The sequence below is a fragment of the Platalea leucorodia genome (genome assembly GCF_965183815.1).
Source record: "Platalea leucorodia genome assembly, chromosome: 1".
NCBI classification, from domain to species: domain Eukaryota; kingdom Metazoa; phylum Chordata; class Aves; order Pelecaniformes; family Threskiornithidae; genus Platalea; species Platalea leucorodia.
In genome coordinates this window covers 95,359,546-95,378,767 of record NC_138823.1, presented here as the reverse complement: position 1 = coordinate 95,378,767, position 19,222 = coordinate 95,359,546, and the positions used below count along the sequence as shown (strand labels likewise).

General features: G+C 43.9%; 1 protein-coding gene across 1 annotated transcript in view; it reads right to left on the bottom strand.

Moving 5' to 3' along the window:
• DSP (desmoplakin) overlaps positions 1–18,900 on the bottom strand; it is a gene marked incomplete at both ends in the record, with an annotated part of 38,430 nt that extends 19,530 nt beyond the window's left edge. The window contains 8 exons of the mRNA XM_082310325.1: positions 746–850; positions 1,772–1,933; positions 2,915–2,965; positions 4,204–4,332; positions 7,000–7,174; positions 7,505–7,653; positions 9,388–9,490; positions 18,707–18,900. Of these exons, the coding sequence (XP_082166451.1) occupies positions 746–850; positions 1,772–1,933; positions 2,915–2,965; positions 4,204–4,332; positions 7,000–7,174; positions 7,505–7,653; positions 9,388–9,490; positions 18,707–18,900 (1,068 nt within the window). The remainder of the gene's footprint in view (positions 1–745; positions 851–1,771; positions 1,934–2,914; positions 2,966–4,203; positions 4,333–6,999; positions 7,175–7,504; positions 7,654–9,387; positions 9,491–18,706) is intronic.
• Positions 18,901–19,222: the final 322 nt, after the last annotated feature.

Below are 19,222 nucleotides of genomic sequence, written 5' to 3'. Positions count from 1 at the left end.
CTGACCACAGAAGAAACATGGATGGTGATTTTACACAACATGGTAACAGTTAACAAAGTAAATACACTGAAAAGCAGAAAGGACTAATTTTTATTTCCTATTAGCTTCTTTCAGTTTCATGCTTCTTATGCACTCTTAAAACTACAACAACTACAGCATTTCCTAATAAAATGAGGTTTTCCAAATTGTTGCAGCTTTTGTAATTGTAACATAAATGTACACCAAGCTGTGAAAGCAAAAGTGTCTTGGCTAAGCTGCAGAAATGCACTATGAATTTCAGTTGCAGGAAGTATTTGCACCTGGATGAAACATAAACTCTCAACGAAGTGTGTGGCTTTCTTTAAAACACGCCTACTAAGATAACATAAGAACAACAACATGCTTTCCTACCATAAATTCTGCTGCACTGTAGTCAACTCAAATGAGATGATACAGCAATTTCAATACACTAAACAACTCCTGAAGCCTCGTATTAATTTTTACATGCATCTATCATCAAATTTGATAGCAATGAGAGCTCTCCCCCTAACTCTTAAGAAGACTGCAGTTGTTGTGGCCAGGTGTGTAGAGGAAGCTAGTAACATTTATTAGAGCAGCTCATAGAGCTGGATAAAAATGGACGTGCTTTTTGGCAGGCAAACCCTTGTCACGTCCAAATGCAGCATTTCATTTGCGGACTTTCACTGAGAACTTTTTCGATGTAGCAATTAAAGTAGCAAGTGAAATCACACAAAGTCTAACTCACCTCAATTTTGTCTGAAGCAGGGTGCTGGTTGAGCACTAGCTGGTCACTTTCTTGCTTTAGCTTGTTGAGTTCTTTTTCTTTGAGCTCCAGTTCACTCATGCGTTTCTAAACAACCAAAACACAGTGTTAAGCCCCCAAACGCACACTGCACAGGATGATTTACTTGAAAATTTTCCAGATAGTTGTGATAATGTGAAATTATCCCTGTTAACACTACATAGTAATTCCATTCAATGTACTGAAGTTAATTATGAAGACAGCAGAATCAAAGAAGGTACAACCATCTCAGCTCTAGTCTCTAGGCTTGCTGCTTCACAGAGCAAAGCACCCAAAGTTCTGCCTTTGAATGATGGAAGCTAAAATAAATGACTGCATCTTGCAACATCCAGAACAACTGAACTAAGAAAAAAAAAAGTACCTCCTTAATAGTGTGAACTTTCATTCCTTTTTTAATTTGGTGATCAACACCAATATTAGTTAAAGAAACGCACATGCTCAATTTTCCTACATACCCACAGAAGACAAGGAGCAGTGCAAACTACCTCTGACAGCGCACAAAGCCATCAGAGGAAGAGACAGCAGTTCCCTCTGGTATAGCTCTGCTTCCTGGTGACAGACGTCAGGGCCAAACACAGGGACCCCTTAACCCCTACACAGACCTAACAGGGAGCATTAAACTGCTTGATTCAAGTCCCTTAGTTTAGCATGCCAATGTAATGACTGTGTGCACAAACTACGTGTGATTGCTAGTCCACAGCAGACTGTACTGACAAGGCCAGCTTCCAAGGTCAAAAGAAACCATGACAACTGGTTGAAAGGCAGCACAATCTTCCAACAGATGTCCAGTCTTGACTCAAAAGGTTGTCACACAGTACCTAATCCAAAAGCATTGATAAAAATCCCCAGGAACTTTGAAAGAGTGAAGAAATGCTCGTTCTGTGATCAGTCCCCCTGAGCCAGGCTGCTCCTCCCTCACTATCCCAAAAGAGAGCCCGTGGAAAGCATAGGGAGGTTGAGCTGTCTTACAGAGAAGGCCTCCTGCTTCCTGGCGATGTCAGTGTTCCTGTCACTCCAGTCGTAGAGAAGCTCCTCTTCCTCACAGTCATTGATCCACATGATCTCTCTGCTGGTGGCTTGGATGAGGTTCTGGAATTGACGGAGCTGATCCATTCTCTCAAAGGAGTATTTCTGCAAGGAATTCCAGAAATGAGAAGCCATAATCACAGAAATGCCTGTGCTGGGTGGGGAAGGGGAAGCCAGGAGCACAGCATGTCCTTTTCTTCAATCCAGAATAACAGTAAAAGCCATTCATCCCTAAAAGCTGTTGACAATAGACAGCAGATAACGCACCTGGGTTTTATAGAGCTATGAAACCTGCTGGCAGTGGACAGTGGACAACATGTCTGCATTTATAGAACAACGGGAACTTGAAGTCAGCAGCTTCCGAAAGTCATTTCAAACACAAGTGTAGCAGACATGTAGGCAGGCAAGCAAAAAGGCATGGGGGAAAATACAAAAAAATGCCTGAACATTTACCATCACTTTTACTTGCATTTGCTGCTCATAGCACATCCTTGATGTTGTAGCAGCACCTTTTGCACAGATGACACCTCATGAAAAGATTCCTTCTCTGTCCTCACATCATAATACACATCCTGTTGCTTGAAATGTGTACAGGAATCAGCTTCCAATCCCAAGGGTTAAATCTACCATTTGCATAAGATTTTCACTGTGTTTCACATGAAGATCCAAAGCAGAGAAGATGCACAGCCCTACGCAGAATTTGGTTCTAATCCCACCTTTAAGTAACTTTTTAAGCTTCATATATAGACTAACTCCATTGCTACATTTAGTCGCACTACGGAGGTAGAGTTCTACCCTTCATCTGCTTAGTGAGCAACTCCCTTCGCCAGGTGCAAACTAGAAACTTCCTCGTGAGGGTAAGTCAATTATGCACCAGGTAATGAATTAATCTCAAGTTCATGACTCCAACTGAACCTTATAGAAACTACAAAGCACTGACAGTTTACTGCTGAATAGAATTACTTAAATATCTATCTGTCACTCTGTTGAAACCTGAAATGTCCCTGGACTATGACACCAGTGTTAGTAAAGCAAAAAGAGCATCCATCATAGAGCTTATCAGACATGAACACATCTCATGCTCACCAGCAATCCTTCATATTCTTCCTCCAGCTGATGAACTGCAGCCTTCTCCCGCTGAAACAGAAACAGCAAGTATTTAGTGAGCATTTTACAAGTTGCCTATTTGCTGATATTTCCTTTACAGTGTCAGTATGATAATGTTATAACTACAGGTGGTAACCTGCAAATGCCTGAGAGAGACATAGGTGAGTAGCAGATCTGCACCACTGGAGGACCACAAGAAGTATAAAATCAAGGTTTCGACAAACTTATTTTCCTCAGGGATGCTTAGTACATAAGCAAGGTTGCACATAACCCCTGTAATGCCAAAACAGCTCCCAAAATTGGATCTCTTTCTCTACCAAACTCCTAGACAGCTGTGGGGAATCAGCTAGTCCTAGAGCTAGCTTTGGAGATTATGAAGTGTAAACTATATAGATTTGGAAATTATAGTGTAAACTATGATGTGATCAGGAGGATCCAGTTTTTATTGCCATTTCTTATGACTGGGAACCTGCACAACCTTGGAACTGGTATTCCATAGGGCCAGACTATCACCCATGCCATCTGAAGCAGAAGGGCAAAGGGAGTAACCCCTTCCACTCTTCAGCTTGGCTGAGAGATCAGAGCTCCAGAACGAAGTGCCTTTTCTTTATATCCAACTCTCTCTCCTCCTGTCCATGTGAGCAATTAACAGAAAAGAAGAATGGGAATGAAGTAAGCCTACTCTCCCCTATACCTAGCTGCTGAGCTGATAGGAGAGGACGTTAACCCCTGCATTTTCAGTGTCATCCTTATTCCAATCACAAAATCCAGAGGGGAACAGAAGCCTCAGAGGGGCAAAAAAAGGGCAAAAAAAAATCCACAAAAAAGCCCACACCTAATAAAAGCTCTAAGCCTAGCCCAGAATTTGGGCATTTTTCACAGAAATCCCCTCATTACTCAAGGCTGTAGCTAAGCACCCACCTTATCTTTTCACTTTCTTGTTTAATGTAGCTAGACAGAAAGTGAGAATAATCATTCTTAGCCATTCTTCTCACAAAAAATGTTGCAATATTTATTTGCCAGCCTTGGTACACAACAACAAAATGTTAAATAGCTACTAATTTTTAATCTTAAAATTCCGGGGAAAGAAGTGGAACATAAAATAATCATGAAATAATAAATATTAGGGTTCAAAGTGGTTGCTATCATGATACCTGTGCTTTCTGAAGAGAAACTGAGCTATTCAGTATTCCTTTTTGTAGCAGAACACCGGCAAGCCAATGATATAAATCTAGACTAAGCAACGCATAAGGGAAGACAGTAATTACCAGATCTGTTTTGACTTTGTCCAGGTGCCAGCGATAGTCTCCAATGGCATTGTGAGTCCTCCTATGGTCACCAATTTGTTGCTCGATGGATGCTGCATCAAACCCCCATTTCACTAGCTCCATTTCAGCCTAGGAAAAAGAGACAGTATTTGTACTTTCATTTCCAACATTATTATCTAAACTGGAGCATAAAGGAACTGAACTGAAGGAAACATGACTATGCAGTAGAGAGTAAAACCGAACACAGGGAAGTTCAGAATAGGGGGTTACAATTTCTTAAAATTGTCATTTCTTAAACTGTGTGACAGGCTCCCAAAGTAGAAAAAACAAAGTAGGGAAAATATTTAAGTTGCTTAAAATTAGACTAGACGAAGCACACTCAGTAGTGTATTTTCATCTGTTTTCTTTGGACCAAACTGTTCTTGTATAGTTACACTCTTACCACTCTCAAAACAAATTGTGGCTTTACCAAACAATGCTATTCATGCAATTCATGTGAAAATACCCAGAGTCAAGTTCTGTAGCCCAGTACACTACATTTCCATTTTAATTACGCCCATGTAAACTCCCATAACTTCAGTTAAATGCAGTCAAACTAAATGAAAAAACAGAAGATAAACTGAAATGATTATAGAACGTGTTGTTTGTCTTGTATTTTGGCAACATTTATTGTAGGATGCCGAGTGAAAATCTCTAGGAACAGCCTCTGAAAAGCAGCAATACACCTGGATAATTACTACCCTGAAAACTATCTGACTGCAGTTCTTTGTTTTATTATTTTCAAGTATTAAAAGCCACTGAATTCACAATTCAGCTCCTCAAACTCCAAATCATCTTTTATGCTGTAAAGACACACTCTGTCTCTGAATGCCTGTCTGCGCACGCGCACAGTAAAGAAATAGGTATCTTAATCTTGGGTTGGGACCGAATTCGGTAATTACCAGCCTGGAGCCAAATCTCTATGAGTCAACAGATGACAATAAAGCCCGAACCACACTCAAGCGTAGGGGTTCAAAGGCAGTGTTGAAAACGATCCAAGAAACAAAACCATTTTGCATTCAGCCATCTAAAAGTTACAGGACTTTGACCCTTTTTATTATATTTAAAGAGTCTAAAGAGTCTGTAGCAACAGCAGCAGTCCTGGCTGGCTGCCAGCATGCGAACAAAGGCTGTCTGGATTTCACTGCACTTTCCCTGATTCTGTACTGGAAATTTGACCAACCCTCCTACCACCTGATTCTCCTGTCAGCAAACCATCCAGACAGAAAACACAAACACCAGCAGAAAACCACAGCTGCTCAGACCTTTTTCCCACATCTCACCAGTTACTAGGGGAAACATTATCCTGGTCCCAATGTGAGCAGGTAATGAGACACAGTGAGGCACGGTGGGAAGAAGAGGCACGGTCAAAAGTTCAAAATAACTTTTCCCTAAAAATCCTCAAAAGCCGAACGGGGAGCTAAGTGCTTACTGGCCCCACCTCAGCTTTGCCTTAGAGATTGAAGAAGGGAGACTAAGCAAGCCTTTTACTTTCACAGGAGCTTCTGTGTGGGAACACAGTTACAAAGCACTTGCTTATGCTCTCGGTGCTTAGCGAGGGGTCCCTGAGCAGGGCGTCACATGGCGTGCCGGGGAGGTGCAGCATGTTCACGGTCCTTCATCACTGGAAGCGTGCCCAGTGTCCGTCCAACATCACTCCTCAAATCATGGCAGGTCTGACAACTAGCCTACTTTCCCACAGTGTGTGTAGAGCAATCATATCTGCTGTTGCTCTCCTGGCACGATGTTTATATATGTTACCACTCAAGGAGTGCATCTCCACCTCCCCTTCTTCCTCTAAAACATGCCACGCTATGGGAGGGCACTGAAAGACTAGACTATGACTAGCACTCACATAAAAGTACGGGAATTGTACAGAGCTCTCGCCTCATCTGGTTTGCATAGCAGCCACCTGGCAAACACCATAAGCAGATAACAATGACAGGATTACTAAGCAACAGCCTAATAAAGAGAGATAAAAATAACGCAATTTCAATTTACACGGAGTCTGCAAAGTATAACTTCAGCCTCCCTACATGTCTCTCAGAAAGGGCTGTCCAACCACAAACACACAACTTTCACTTCAGCAGCACAAAAACAGGCTACAGGCTCTCAACATGTGTCTTCTACTCCACGTTACATCATCAACAGCTGTGCATAGGCAAATTTATTCTGGGCATGCAACAGATAGATAAGACAGACATGAAAATGCTGAAGTTGGTATTTCAGCAGTGACTTCTGAAAGTCAAGTCCTGTGGCAATCAGCTCTACCTTCTGGCTCCCACTGTGATACGGATAGATGAGAGGGGGAGAACAACTGCAAAATACTGGGCAATGGTTGAATCTGTGAAGCTGGTCCTATCTGTGTAAAGGGTTAAGACAAATATGAATCATAAAGGAAATCTGTGGAAGGAAGGAAGGAAATATCGAGCGTAATAATCTCTAACGCAAACATGCCAGTGCCTTTTGTTATGTTTACAGCTGTGTCTCATTTAGCTTTCAAATCTAACTTCCACACTTTTTCCTCTGCAAAAGAAGACCCCAAGTTCATGTTCCTGTTTCAGTGGAAATTCACTACATGTACAATACTGCAAATAAAAAAAAAAAAAAAAAAAAAAAGAGGAACTTGGAATAATATATGAGCATTCACGTGTACTTTTAATTTTCTACTGGCACCCAAAACATTACTGCATGCAAGGTGACGTTCATAAACAACACCAAGTCTTAGCATTGTCTCTGGGTTTTGCACAGATTTACCTTCTGCTGCCTCATCCAGTTTAAACATTCACTTGTGACACGTTTCGTGTACTCATCCCAGCCTGAGCCACTCTGAGAGGAGTAGCAACCACCGCCTTTGGAGCTGGCCCTCCTGGCACGAGGAACACTGATGGCTTTGTACAGGGCACGCATTTGCTCTTGAAGTTGAAGCAGCCTGAAAGGGAAGGAACCAGTTAGCGTCTATAACAAAAACAACCAGAAAACATGGAAACAACGCGATTCACCTCTCCCACTGGACCACCAAGCATTCAAAACAAAGTGCTGGAAGTACAGGCTGTGGAAAAAATATATTGACTAAAATTTCATGGGGACAACTGAGGCGTGAAATTCTGTAAGAAATATATTACTGCAAGTAATTACTCCATGCCCCAAACAAACCTGACTGATTTCTGTCACATGCTGCAACACCACGGAAGGTGAGCACGTGAGACACCACAAACTTGTATCAGCCACGTGCCCTCCCCCAGCCCTTCCCTGGCAATACCTTTTCTGATACATGTCACAGGGCTGGCCCATCTGCCTCATCTCTCTGATGAGCCCATCCAGGATATCCATTTGGTCATTTGCCTGCGCAAAACACTCTTCCAGATCTCTGTTCCCTCTAATCTGGACACCATCTCCATATTTCAATTCCTGGGGGGAGGGGGGGAGAAAGAGAGTGAGAGAGAGAGAGAGAGAGAGATGGGTGTTTAAATTAATATTTATCACCTAAGCCCCAGCTTGGTTGTTTTAAAAGAGATGCTATGAGGACCAATTATTTTTAAGAAGCATGATAGGTTTCAACTGCTAGGTCTCTGATTGTCAAGTTTTAACTGGCAGAAGGCCAATCAACAAAGGATCCACAGTCATTGGAAAGTCCTTATTACAAACAAAATGTAAAAGAAAATTATTAAAACATAATACCAACCAAACCTTTCCATAAAGAACAGCATATCCTGACTGATGTTTATTTCAGCAGAGCCAAGGCATCACACAGTGTGCTAAGTTTTCAAGACCTTATGCTTTGGTGTTCAGAGGGTGAGAAGTAAACACTTTGTCCTAGTGGGAGTTGGTGGATATTGCTCCTGATTTTTCAGAAGTTTCCCTGAGGTTCTAAGACTTACAGACAGTGCTCCTCCCCTGCAAAAACATAGACTGCATCCTGTCTGCCTGGGACCAGCTCCATGCCCAGTCACATTTGCATCCCACCTTATCGCCCAGAGTCTAGGCAAATTCTCCATACACCCTCTCAGTGTGGTGGACCACAGTATGGTCACAGTGCTTCGAGCAGGAAGACATGACTTTTTGATCTCATGCCACACTGACACAGCCATGCTGAACAAAACATAACCCAGCTGTGATTTGATTTTGAAACAAAATGTTGATGGACCTCATTACTTTGTCCCTCAGAAAGAAAAGAAAAGGAAAAAAGTAAGCAACGCATGTTGTGGCACCAAGCTGGAACTAAACATCACTTTCTTTTAACTTCACTGGAATAATATTAATCCTTAACAAGAGGCAGTATTTACTCTGGCATTGATTTTTATATAAACATGCTCACACGTGCTGTATCTCTGAAAAGGAAATAAACTACTAACCACAGAGTTCATTCCTGAACAAATTTTCTGTCCACAAAGAGTCCAAAAGTGTGCATTAAATCCCATCTACTGCCAGAACTGTAAATGTTTTTTGAATCGCAGTGGCCTCAACAGCAGGATGCACTCACCACCCTGCACCTCCTCTGACTTTAGCAGGAACAGAGGGCATCCCATGTCCGCCAGGACTGAACCTAGCGTCAGCGAGTAACCCACCCCCAGGCACTATGGGTTTGTATCAGTGCAGCGTACAGCAAAGATCATCTCTATGCATTTGGTATGAAACAGTCAAGAAGACTTTAATCTAGTTTCACATACTTCTTCAGGAATCATCTGGAAAAATAAAATAAAGGTAATGAAAGTTTTTCCTATGGTGGTTCAGGTTCGTTATGGCCCAGAAAATGATGATGATATTGTACAGGACACAGTAAGAGACTATAAGTGGTCATAACATTATTAATAGCTATTTACACTGGCAGTGGCCTCCATCTAAAACTGAAAAATACGATGCAGTAGAATCTGTTTGAAGGGTGAGGGTTTTTTTTAAAAATCAAGAAGTCCCCCTTTTCTTAATCAGATGCATTTCAATCAGTTTTCCTGAACACTGAGTGCAGACAAAGGAGGGAGACATAGGAAGGCAGTGCGCTCTTCCACTCCCAGCTGCCTCACACAAACAGCTGAAAGGGGAGAAAGGAGATGAAGAAGCAGAGCCTGTGAGTCCAGATAACAACACAGCATTCATTCCCTGTAATATTCATAATCACTTTTGATAAGAAGAACAAGAAGCACTCACGGGTTGTACTATGAGCTCAGCTCGCATCAGGCAATCCGAACAGTTTTGCAAAAGCTCCTGGATGGTGTTCTGGCGTCTGGACACTGTACAGGTCCCATTCTGACTGTTGTGGGGGAGAAGAAGAAGTAAGTACAGATTAGTCACACATTTTGAAGAGACAAGAGAAACACAAATTCCCAACAGCTAAGGGAAGTTACATGGATTAATCAATCTCTTTAAGCTTCACAGAGACACATACGCTTTATCCGGCCCTCCTGCATAATTTAACTATGAACTTTTAATGCCCATTCCATGATGGCAGAGCCACTTTATAATTCTGTAACAGCAGGCGCGGACTGACTTCACCACAGGACCAAGCAGAAGGTGGAAACTGGCACACCATAAAGGAGAAAGGTTTTCTTCCAATACAGGTATGTGTAGCTTTGATAGGCAAAACTTTGGCAGTATTACAGTGAGAATAAATTATCCACAATCTTTGTTAAAGTCAATACATTAGAACGCAGTCTTTGCATGATGTTACCGTACGTGTTATCACACCAGCCATCGAATGTCAGAGCATAAAAGGAAAGTGGGATCCTCTGCTACGCAAGCACATGAGCACACAAGTCCACACAAGCGTATGAAGGGCCCTTTTATCAGTGGAAATGGATGAAGCTAGTGCAGTCTCTTAAAAAGGCATTGCAAGTTGCACACACTACTACAAAAACAGATGTAGGGGCTGGAGGTAGAGGACGTGCTTTCTTACAAATAAATAAAGTGGAGTTTGGGTGTTCCAAGTAAAACTCCAGAACTCAAGACACTAGTGGGGGAAGAAGCCTAGATAGATAACGGGGTCATTACTGTTGTCTTACACATCATCTACTGCATCCCTACCACCAGAAGGCTGCTTTTCCAGCATTTGGGATTCAGCCACCAAAGCAAGCCACTGCTAGTTGAATGTGGGTGAGGTGCTTCAAGCAAGGAACCATTCCTTGCTGATGGAATCAGAGCTCCCAAGCAAGCCCAGGCAGCTCCCAAACCAAAGCACTTGCCAGTGAAACTAAAATAAACCACTACTAAGAGACAGTAAAAACCTAAGATGCTTCCAAGCCTTGCCTAGTTTTCTAACTCCTGTGCTCACAGTAGGTAACCTTTTCCATTACAAATCACTGAAGGCCCAAGTCTTCCATACAACACGAACATCAAAAAGACTATCGGTGCAAACCTGTCCAGCTCAGAGCCAGCAAGCCGTCTGGATTCAATGGAAATCTTTCCGCTGACTTCAACAGACTCTTGACCATCCTTCGCAACGGGAACGGTGACAATGTAAAAAACCTGGCAGAGCTGTCCTTGGGAAAATCACTGCAGTGGTGAGAAACGTTCAACGGTGTATTTTTCAGAGCTCTTCTGCAGTGTGCGCAGTGGGTGCTTCAGCAGCCTGCCATTCTCCTATCAGCTCTTCTTGAACAAGTGGAAAAAGTCTGAGCAACTTTTCACCAGCTGCCCTCAATACCTGGGAGCAGACCCTCAAAGACACAGAGACAGGACTGGAGAATCACTGGGTGACTTAAAACAAGCTGTACACATGCAACTCCTGGCTTTCACTGTGACCCTTTGGCTGCACAAATGCTGCGCCCTACTGTGCTATGCACCCCTGTATATCTTGGAAACAGCTTAAAGAAAACAATTGTGAAAAATAACATATGGGTCTGATTTTGTTCCAGGCTTCCTCTCAGCTTCCTTCTCTAAATCATTCCTTCTCCTTAGGCATTGCTGTTGTGTTTGGATCTAGAAGTATCTGACTGCATCTAAAATTTACATCTAATTATACCCACAATTATTCTCATGAATGAAACATAATGAACAAGAGAGAGGAACCTTCCAAGCAATTTTCTCTTTTTAGAACATCAGAAGAATATTTTTTCTTCAGTCACTTCTTCAGTCGTCTCCTGACAGCTATAAATGCTGGATATGCATTAAAGCCAAAAGAACTATAGACGGGGACCAGAATTCTACTGTAATAAATCAGCTTATCTCCACTGGCTTCAGTGTAACTTCCCTGACCTCAAAGGCATTACTTCACACTGAGAGGAGGTCTAAACAACGGCTGTCATAGTTAACACGCTAAGAAATTGTGAAGAAAAGCTATTATCAAATAAATCAAACTACTAAAACAATTTAAAAGACAGAAAAAGTAGAATTACAAGTATTTTGTGTTCATCCTAATGATGTTAGAATACCACATCCAGAATTACTGTCCAAATAATAATAAATTTGGAAAACCGAAGATGGTTTAATATAGATGCACAAAACTGTTTCAAAGGTAGGAGCAGAAGCCTTGAAGTGGGAGGCTTAAGTGACACTATTTAGATCTCCAAATAAAGATCTACAAGTTACTTGTTTACAGTTCGTGGGGACCTTCACAAGAAGGAAGCAGCAAGTATTTAAGGCTCTCGAATCTAGTAGATAAAGACATAACCAAAATAATGGCAGAAGCTGGAGCAGTACAAACTGAAACCAGAAAAGAGCACAACGCTTAATCAATGCTGCTTTTAGCACCTTGGATGTCAGCTTTGTTGTTGAACAACTAACTGTTTTGCTAGTCAAAATGCCAAGATCAATACTAGGATAAGGGGTGACAAGGCAGTGGCCTGTTAAAGGTAGCTGATGACGCTAGGAGAGCTAATGGCTTTCAAAACCGTCAGCTGGTCAAACGGAGCTACGCTGGGTTATGGGGCATACCCAGAGACAGCAGATGCCAGTACAGGAGCTGATGTTTGATGGCATAGCTCCACCAAGTCAACAGGATGCAAAGACTTTAAATCTGAAGAGGATTTAGCTGTACAAATATACTCAAGAAGGGCATAAATCAATCTCTGAATGTAAAAAATAAAAATACTTAGCAAGACAATACCTCAGTGTATATTGGTTGATACATCAGATGGCATTAGCACAATCTCACATGGACACATCTTCAATACTTTTCACCCATGTGACAGGAGAGTATTTCATAAGCAGCTTCAAAGGCCTTCAGTGTAATATTCCTTTTATTGAAGCCAACAGGCCTTTAATGGGAATGAGTAGATCAAAGCAGAAACCCCAATGCAGAGTAAGCAGACGTCCAACGTTGAGGCAGAAGGAAACAGCCGACCAAAGGAAAACCATATCCAACACAACGGCATAAGGAAAAAAAAAAAAATACTGGACTAAAGAAACCGAGGCAAACCCTAACCCCTGAACATCCTACATAGCATCATAACGTGGAGGCTAGAACGAAGCTGGATTTTCAAAGAGCAACCATGTAATCTAGATCCTATATAAAAATACATTTACATCCCTCAGAAAGATGTAGGACCCCAACAATCCTCACAGGACACAGATTAAGTGGACTACTACAGATGGTATTCTGTCAATGTGTCTCTCTTGCTTCATCTGATTTTGTTTACATGAAACTGAATGAGATTGAAGTAATGTTTGGTCATTGTTACAACTACTGCTGCTATGATAACAATTTGATTTGATTTTACCTCTGGCAGCATCTAAAGCTCGAACCTGTGAATAGGATCCTGCTGTACCAAACACTGTAGGAACACCACACAGTGAAAATATGGACCGGTTTTTCACTTGTTTTACTGCATCCCTGTAAATACAGTGTACGTTTTCAACCATTCCAGCAGAAAGGGAAAGAACTGGAGCTTGGTCTTTAGCAGGATTTGTAACACAAGAGTGCAGGGACTCCTACTAATAAATACATGCACTTGCAAGAATCTTACTACGTGCTGTACTGCTTTGGTTTTGTAGACCCCGCAGAACAGCACTGAGTGAAACAGCCTGGACTACTTCAGACCTTAACTACCTATTTGTTCCTACAACGCAAAATTTCAGACTGTGACACTTATTTTGAAGGCAACTCATGAATTTCAAAAAGATACTATTAAACTGAGTTCTTTATTAAAATTATTTAGTTTCAATAGTCATTAACTATTCAAGGAACAAGGAAAACAAAAGGAGGTAGCATCTTTGTTTTAAAATTATGAGAATACTTCAAAACACAGAAGAATCACTGTTATTTGGGATCTTAAAATGTAGCCCTGTATCTCGCCACTGCCAGAAGAGTCCTAGGAAAGGCACAGCGTCTTCACGTTGTCATCATTCTGTACAGGAGTCACCCTGCTTGCTCCACGTGGAGGCAGAACACATTGCTCCCTTGCTATACTAAGCTCTGGCTGTCCCAGAGAAATGAGAGGACAGCCCAACCCCTGCTGCCAGCGGGCTCTGAGCAGGATGGTAGCTCAGACAACATCCCCCCGCTGCAATACACCCCACCGGAGCTAAACTCAGCCGTTACCGTACCGGTGAATTCTCAATTTCTGAACTAGGATTGCACTTAACTGTTAGGTGGTACCAGTGATGCTCACAAGACCCCCAGCTCTACAGAAACAAGAAATAACTATTCCTGCTTTTTGTAAATGGGACTGAGAAACGCTCTCGAGGCCACGTGATGAGTTATGAGAGTTGAGACAGACACGGCAAACCCAGCTGCGCCCATGTCCCTGGAACACAGCAGGGCTGACTACTGCTGCCACTCACTATTCAAGCAGCTGAGAGATTTCCGAACTGAGAGTTTTTGAATAAATGATATATCCTCTCTAAACACTCGGCTTGCACCCTTACAGGCCCAACCGAGTCGTCACTACTGCAGAACCCGAGGGGCAAGGAAGAAAGCCAGCTACCTTCTGCTTTCTCGTTTGCCTCCTGCTGCTGAAGACCTGCGCACCCCCAGTACAAATGCCTGCAATGTGGAGGCTGCTCTGGTTTCCGCCTTTGTTAGTACACATCAAGAGGCTGCTGTGTTATCCGGGGGGCAATAAGCGCCTAGAGAAGCAGGGCGAAGGAGACACGCAGAAGCACATCCAGCAGCTCCGCGGAGCCTTCCAGCGGCTTCACAGCTCCTTAAAGCTTTGGAAGCACAAATGGGACACTCTTGGTCCAAAGACCCAATTTAAACCAAATTAGAATAACCCTTGTTAAATTTTCTGATTGATCCACAAACCATTTAGCCTTTTAAAAATTCAAAGAATTTTTTTTTCATTCAAAAAGTAAAGAAAGCTTTCGAGAAGGTCTTTTTGCAGATCCCAAGTATCAAGCGACTCCCATAACTCAAGGAGAGCAAAACAATAGCACTTCTTCTTCCCCCCTCCCCTCCACACAAACTTGTTTGAACAAGCAGTAGATTCATGAAGGGATTACCTGGTATGCCCAGGGTAGGCAAGTCAGAAGAAAAACCTGACCTGGAATCGCCATTCCCAGCACACAGCCTGCACACACCACCGGACGAAACCACCGCCTACCTGCCATCGCCTGCCAGCTGGGTGTGTGTGCCCCTGAAAACCCGCAGGCACACAATGGCAAAAGGTGGCGAATCACAATATCCGTAAGAATATAACCAGAAATTAAAATACTATAACCTGGCTTTTTTGCCCCTCTCCCCGCCCCCCCCCCACCCCGAAGGTGAAGGCAAGTGTCAGAAATTATCGAGAGTTTCACAACTGGGTTCTCCCCATATATCTCTGCTCTAAGTAGGATCAGTTTTGGCCTCACCAAACCAGTCACATCTGCCGAGTCATAGACTAAGGCACGATGACAGGAAACCTCAAAAGACATCTGCATCTTGCACGGTCTGGCTCTAAATACCATTAAAAACATGCAAAAATTTAAGAGTCGCTGGTGACATCTTAAGACACCTGAGGCCTTTAGAGCAAGCAGGATTTCACAAGGCACCCTGCCACACCTATTCGCAGAAAATCCTCATGCTTTTTCCCACCGGTATTGATCACCAGGAGCAACGGGACCGTCTGCCAGGACCGTACCTGCCTGGCACAGCAGGCTGCAGACATGCTGCCTCTCCCACCTCCGGCTCTGGGAGAGGGAGGTGCCAAATGTAGGGTCCAGCCTGGACCACGGAAATACACCTCCGCCGGAGATCAGCAGCTCGAAAGACCAGCAAATCCCTCGCCTGACAGAGGCTTTCACACCTGCAAAGGTACCTAGCTTGAAACCTCATGCATGTACCTACGAAAAGGTGAGTTGGGATAGGTACGACCTGGTTTTCTTCTGACGGCGTGGCAGCATCACCAGCTGTTGCTGAAACCTGCTTCTTGGCCAGCTGGAGCACAGCACAGGCTCTGCCGGCGTGGCAGGTATTCGGCAGCAATTCAGACACATTCCTCCTCCCTCTCTGGCTGCCTATGTTTTTGTTTGTCACCAGGGCAATTTTTCCCCCCTGTGCAACGCTGTGGCAGAGAGGCTCAAAGGGAGCACTACCACGCCAGCCCTACCACCACTCAGCTTAGCCAGGACCCTGCAGATCCCTGCAAGGCTGATGGGAAGGGCAAAAACATGGCTTAGAATCCATTTTCTCCAAGCTTACTTCGTCTGTCATTCCCTGAAAGTAATGTCAAGGCACAGGATGTGAATTTCTAACTCCTTTTCTAACTTAAAGCACAGAAGTTACATTAACTCTTAAGCAGAATTGTGTAAATTAGTTTATTTTCATACCACACGGTGACCGTGAATCCTAGGCTATTTTTTTCCCTAATCCCAGCAATGACAAATAAAACTGCACAACTTGTCATTTTTTTTCCTTCTCTCACAGCATATCAGATTTTATCTCTCCATAGCAAAGACATCGATAAATATTTGACTGATGAATTGGCAGTTTAGGAGTGTATGACTCACCATCAAGCTGAATATCTGTACTCTGGGCCAAGCTCATCCTGAGTTCCCAAGCCAGAAGACACAGGGAATGTTGTAAAAGCACCTTGCTGAGCCCTAAGGGTAGGGAGCGTCCTATATTGCTCTGTGAGTAATGCAATACTCAGCACAGACTTGTTTGGCAGAATACGCCCCAAAACTTACAAGACCAGACCCTAAGTTGAATCCTACTGCATTTAAAATTAAGGTACAGTAATCTTCCCCATTGGAAAAAGAAGCCTCAGTTTTGTAAGTAAAGTTCAGTAACTGCCACTAAACTTTGGCACAGAAGGTATCAGGCTGAAGCAATTATTAAAACCAATTCCGTAGAGGATGGCCCTGATCCTGCAAGCACAACATGCACAGGATTTAGTGGATTTTTTGCATTGAGTACCTGTGCAAAATCAGACGTGATTGCTTTTTTTCATTAACTGGCAACAAAACCCTCACTTGGTATTGTGGTGGACAATTTAATTTAAATCAGCACTAATTAAAAATAAACCTATGCAACTCAGTAAGGTGCAAACACATATATTGTTTTGCAAATAATGCTTAAAGTATTTTGTATCATCAGATGTTTTCATATACAAAAAAATTATATGTAAAATACATATATATGCATGTATTTTAAGCTCATTAACAGCAGTCTTTAGTTCCATGTGCAGAAGCCTCGCAGTAAAGCGACCAGGAAGTTTCATTGCAGCCTCCTGGACAGCTAAGCCTTCCAAAAAAGGAGATATCAATATTACGTTACAGACAGTAAATGAAAGGATGTTGATATAAGGTTGTTAACATCTTGATCAGATCTGTCCTTTCCATTCTTGCCATGCCACCACTGAATACTAAAGAAAGAAAAGCCTAACAAACTATGGACTCGTTTAAAATATGTAACAAAAACCAAAGAATGCTAAATTAAAGGAAGGTATTTCTCCTCCAGTAAAAGTCAGGAATAATAGGGAAGTCACTCCAGTGAATCCAATATAGTTGCACCAGAGTAAGCCTGGGAAAAAAAGAGAACAGCCTGAAAGTAGCATGTTCTGCCACTAATTTTTCATGTCTTTCTCCTGTAAACAGTAAAGATATTTGCAGTGGAGCACCACTAGCAAAACAGAACCTCACAAATGCAATACGATGACAGCATTGTGGAGTCCTAGTATGTGCACTCTCCCACGGTAAAGTATTGAATTGTTCTAATTATATAGCAATAAATAGGTATTCTCATACTACTGTAATAGTAAGTGGACATGCTACAATTCACCATTAACTAACTTACCTGTGCACACACCAAACTGAAGTCAAATGAATAACTAAAACTAAGAACCGGGCAAAGTAATAAACAAAACATAGGTAGAATGCAAGTTTTGTCTTTCATTCAGTGTCCTCCAGCAACAGGTCTGACGTACCTAAACCAAGGTCTCCGTGCTCTCTAGGGTAATCCTAATTCTCTACAGCCATTTATAGATCTGCTTGATTTAATAAAACCTGCCTGTTCTCATCTGCTGTTTATTTACTGTATATGCTTAATTCTCATCCTTCCGCAATCTAATAATGACGTACTATCCATAAAATTAGGGGATAAATTCTAACACATATTATACGACAGCACTTCTGAATCAATTCCTAAGTCAGTGGCATCAATAATTAGACCAAGAGGTTTAATGCAGCCATTCCACACGTAAAAGAAGAGTAATCACCAGCAGTGTTTTGTATAGGGGCCTTATCGTACACCAGTGCTGTGCCCTTCAGCGACTGTAACTGCTGCCTGCTTTTCAGCCCCGTGAACTCCCAGCCGAGGGGATTAACGGAGAAGTCTTCATGACCACCGCGCTTATTTTGCCAGAATCGATCTGCGCGGATTGCTGGTAGGGCTGCATCCGTGAAGGCAGGTGCTCTCCAGACCAGGATCCACAGCCAGTACCCTGCCCGCAAGATCGCCCCTGCGCTCGCAGCAACACGGCAGGCGGAAAGTTAAGAAGGTAGAGGAGGGGGAAGCAGACTGTATCTTTGCTCCCCAGGTATCAGGGATCGCTGCATAAAAGATCACGGCCTTCAACTCCCAGGCCTTGCACAAGCTAGAAACAAACTAAAAAATGAGTAAGAGAACGATCCCCACTAGTTAAAATGGTTTTATAGCCCTAATCATGCAAACCGCCGGCGAGGACAGCGAGAGCTGAGCCTGGGTGCATGGGGTGTAAAGCACTTTGCCTCAGCGCAGCTTGCTTTGTGTCACCGCACAGAGCAGGGTTTCATCAGCAGAGAACTGCGGGGCCGGCGTAGCCCGCACATTTGCACCCCAGAATGCAAAGGGGGGGCACCGAGGTGACCATTCTGCCTTTTATCCCGTCACTCCCTGCACAGGAGGGTTTGGGGTTTTTTTTAATTTTAAAAAATTAAAAGTTCTTTGCTTGCATTCAAAAGCCTTTTAGAAGTTAGTCTCCTTAGGGAAGGGGAAACAAAAGGCTTGCAAGCTTGCACACCGAGGAAACCAGACCGGGAGCCGGCTCACGGCAGCTCTCCGACGGCGGGCCCGAGGGAGCGGGGCCGGGGGCCGGCGGGGCCGGCTCCCCCCAGCCCGGCCCGCACCTACCCGTATCCGTCGGAGGCGTAGTCCCCCCCGTAGGTCTTCTGGTAGTAGTAGGTCTTGTGTGTGTGGGTGCCGCCGCCGCCGCCGCCCCCCACCACATGGGAGCTCATCTCGTAGCGCAGGTCGGTGCCCGAGTCGGCCCGCGCCATCCGGCCCAAGGTGTTGATCCGCGGGTGGGAGCCGCCGTTGATGCTCATGGCGGCGGGGGAGCGCGGGCGGCCGCCGCCCGCGGGGAGAGGGGACGGTGGGGAAAGCGACGGGGAGACTGACCCAGACCCGACGGGGGGAAAGGCATTCACCGCCGGGAGGGCCCGCCGCCGCGCCGCCTCTCCCTCGCAGGACCCCGCGGAAGGGCCGAGCGGCGGGGACCAGGTGAGGGGAGGGCAGGGGCGAAGCGGTGTGCGCTGGCGGCCGGCGGCTGGCGGCGGCAAGAGCGAAGGTCCGGTCCCGTCCCGTCCGGTCCCCTCCCCGCCGGCAGAGGAAAGGCGAAGCCACACCTTTCGGCGGCGGTTTTAAGCG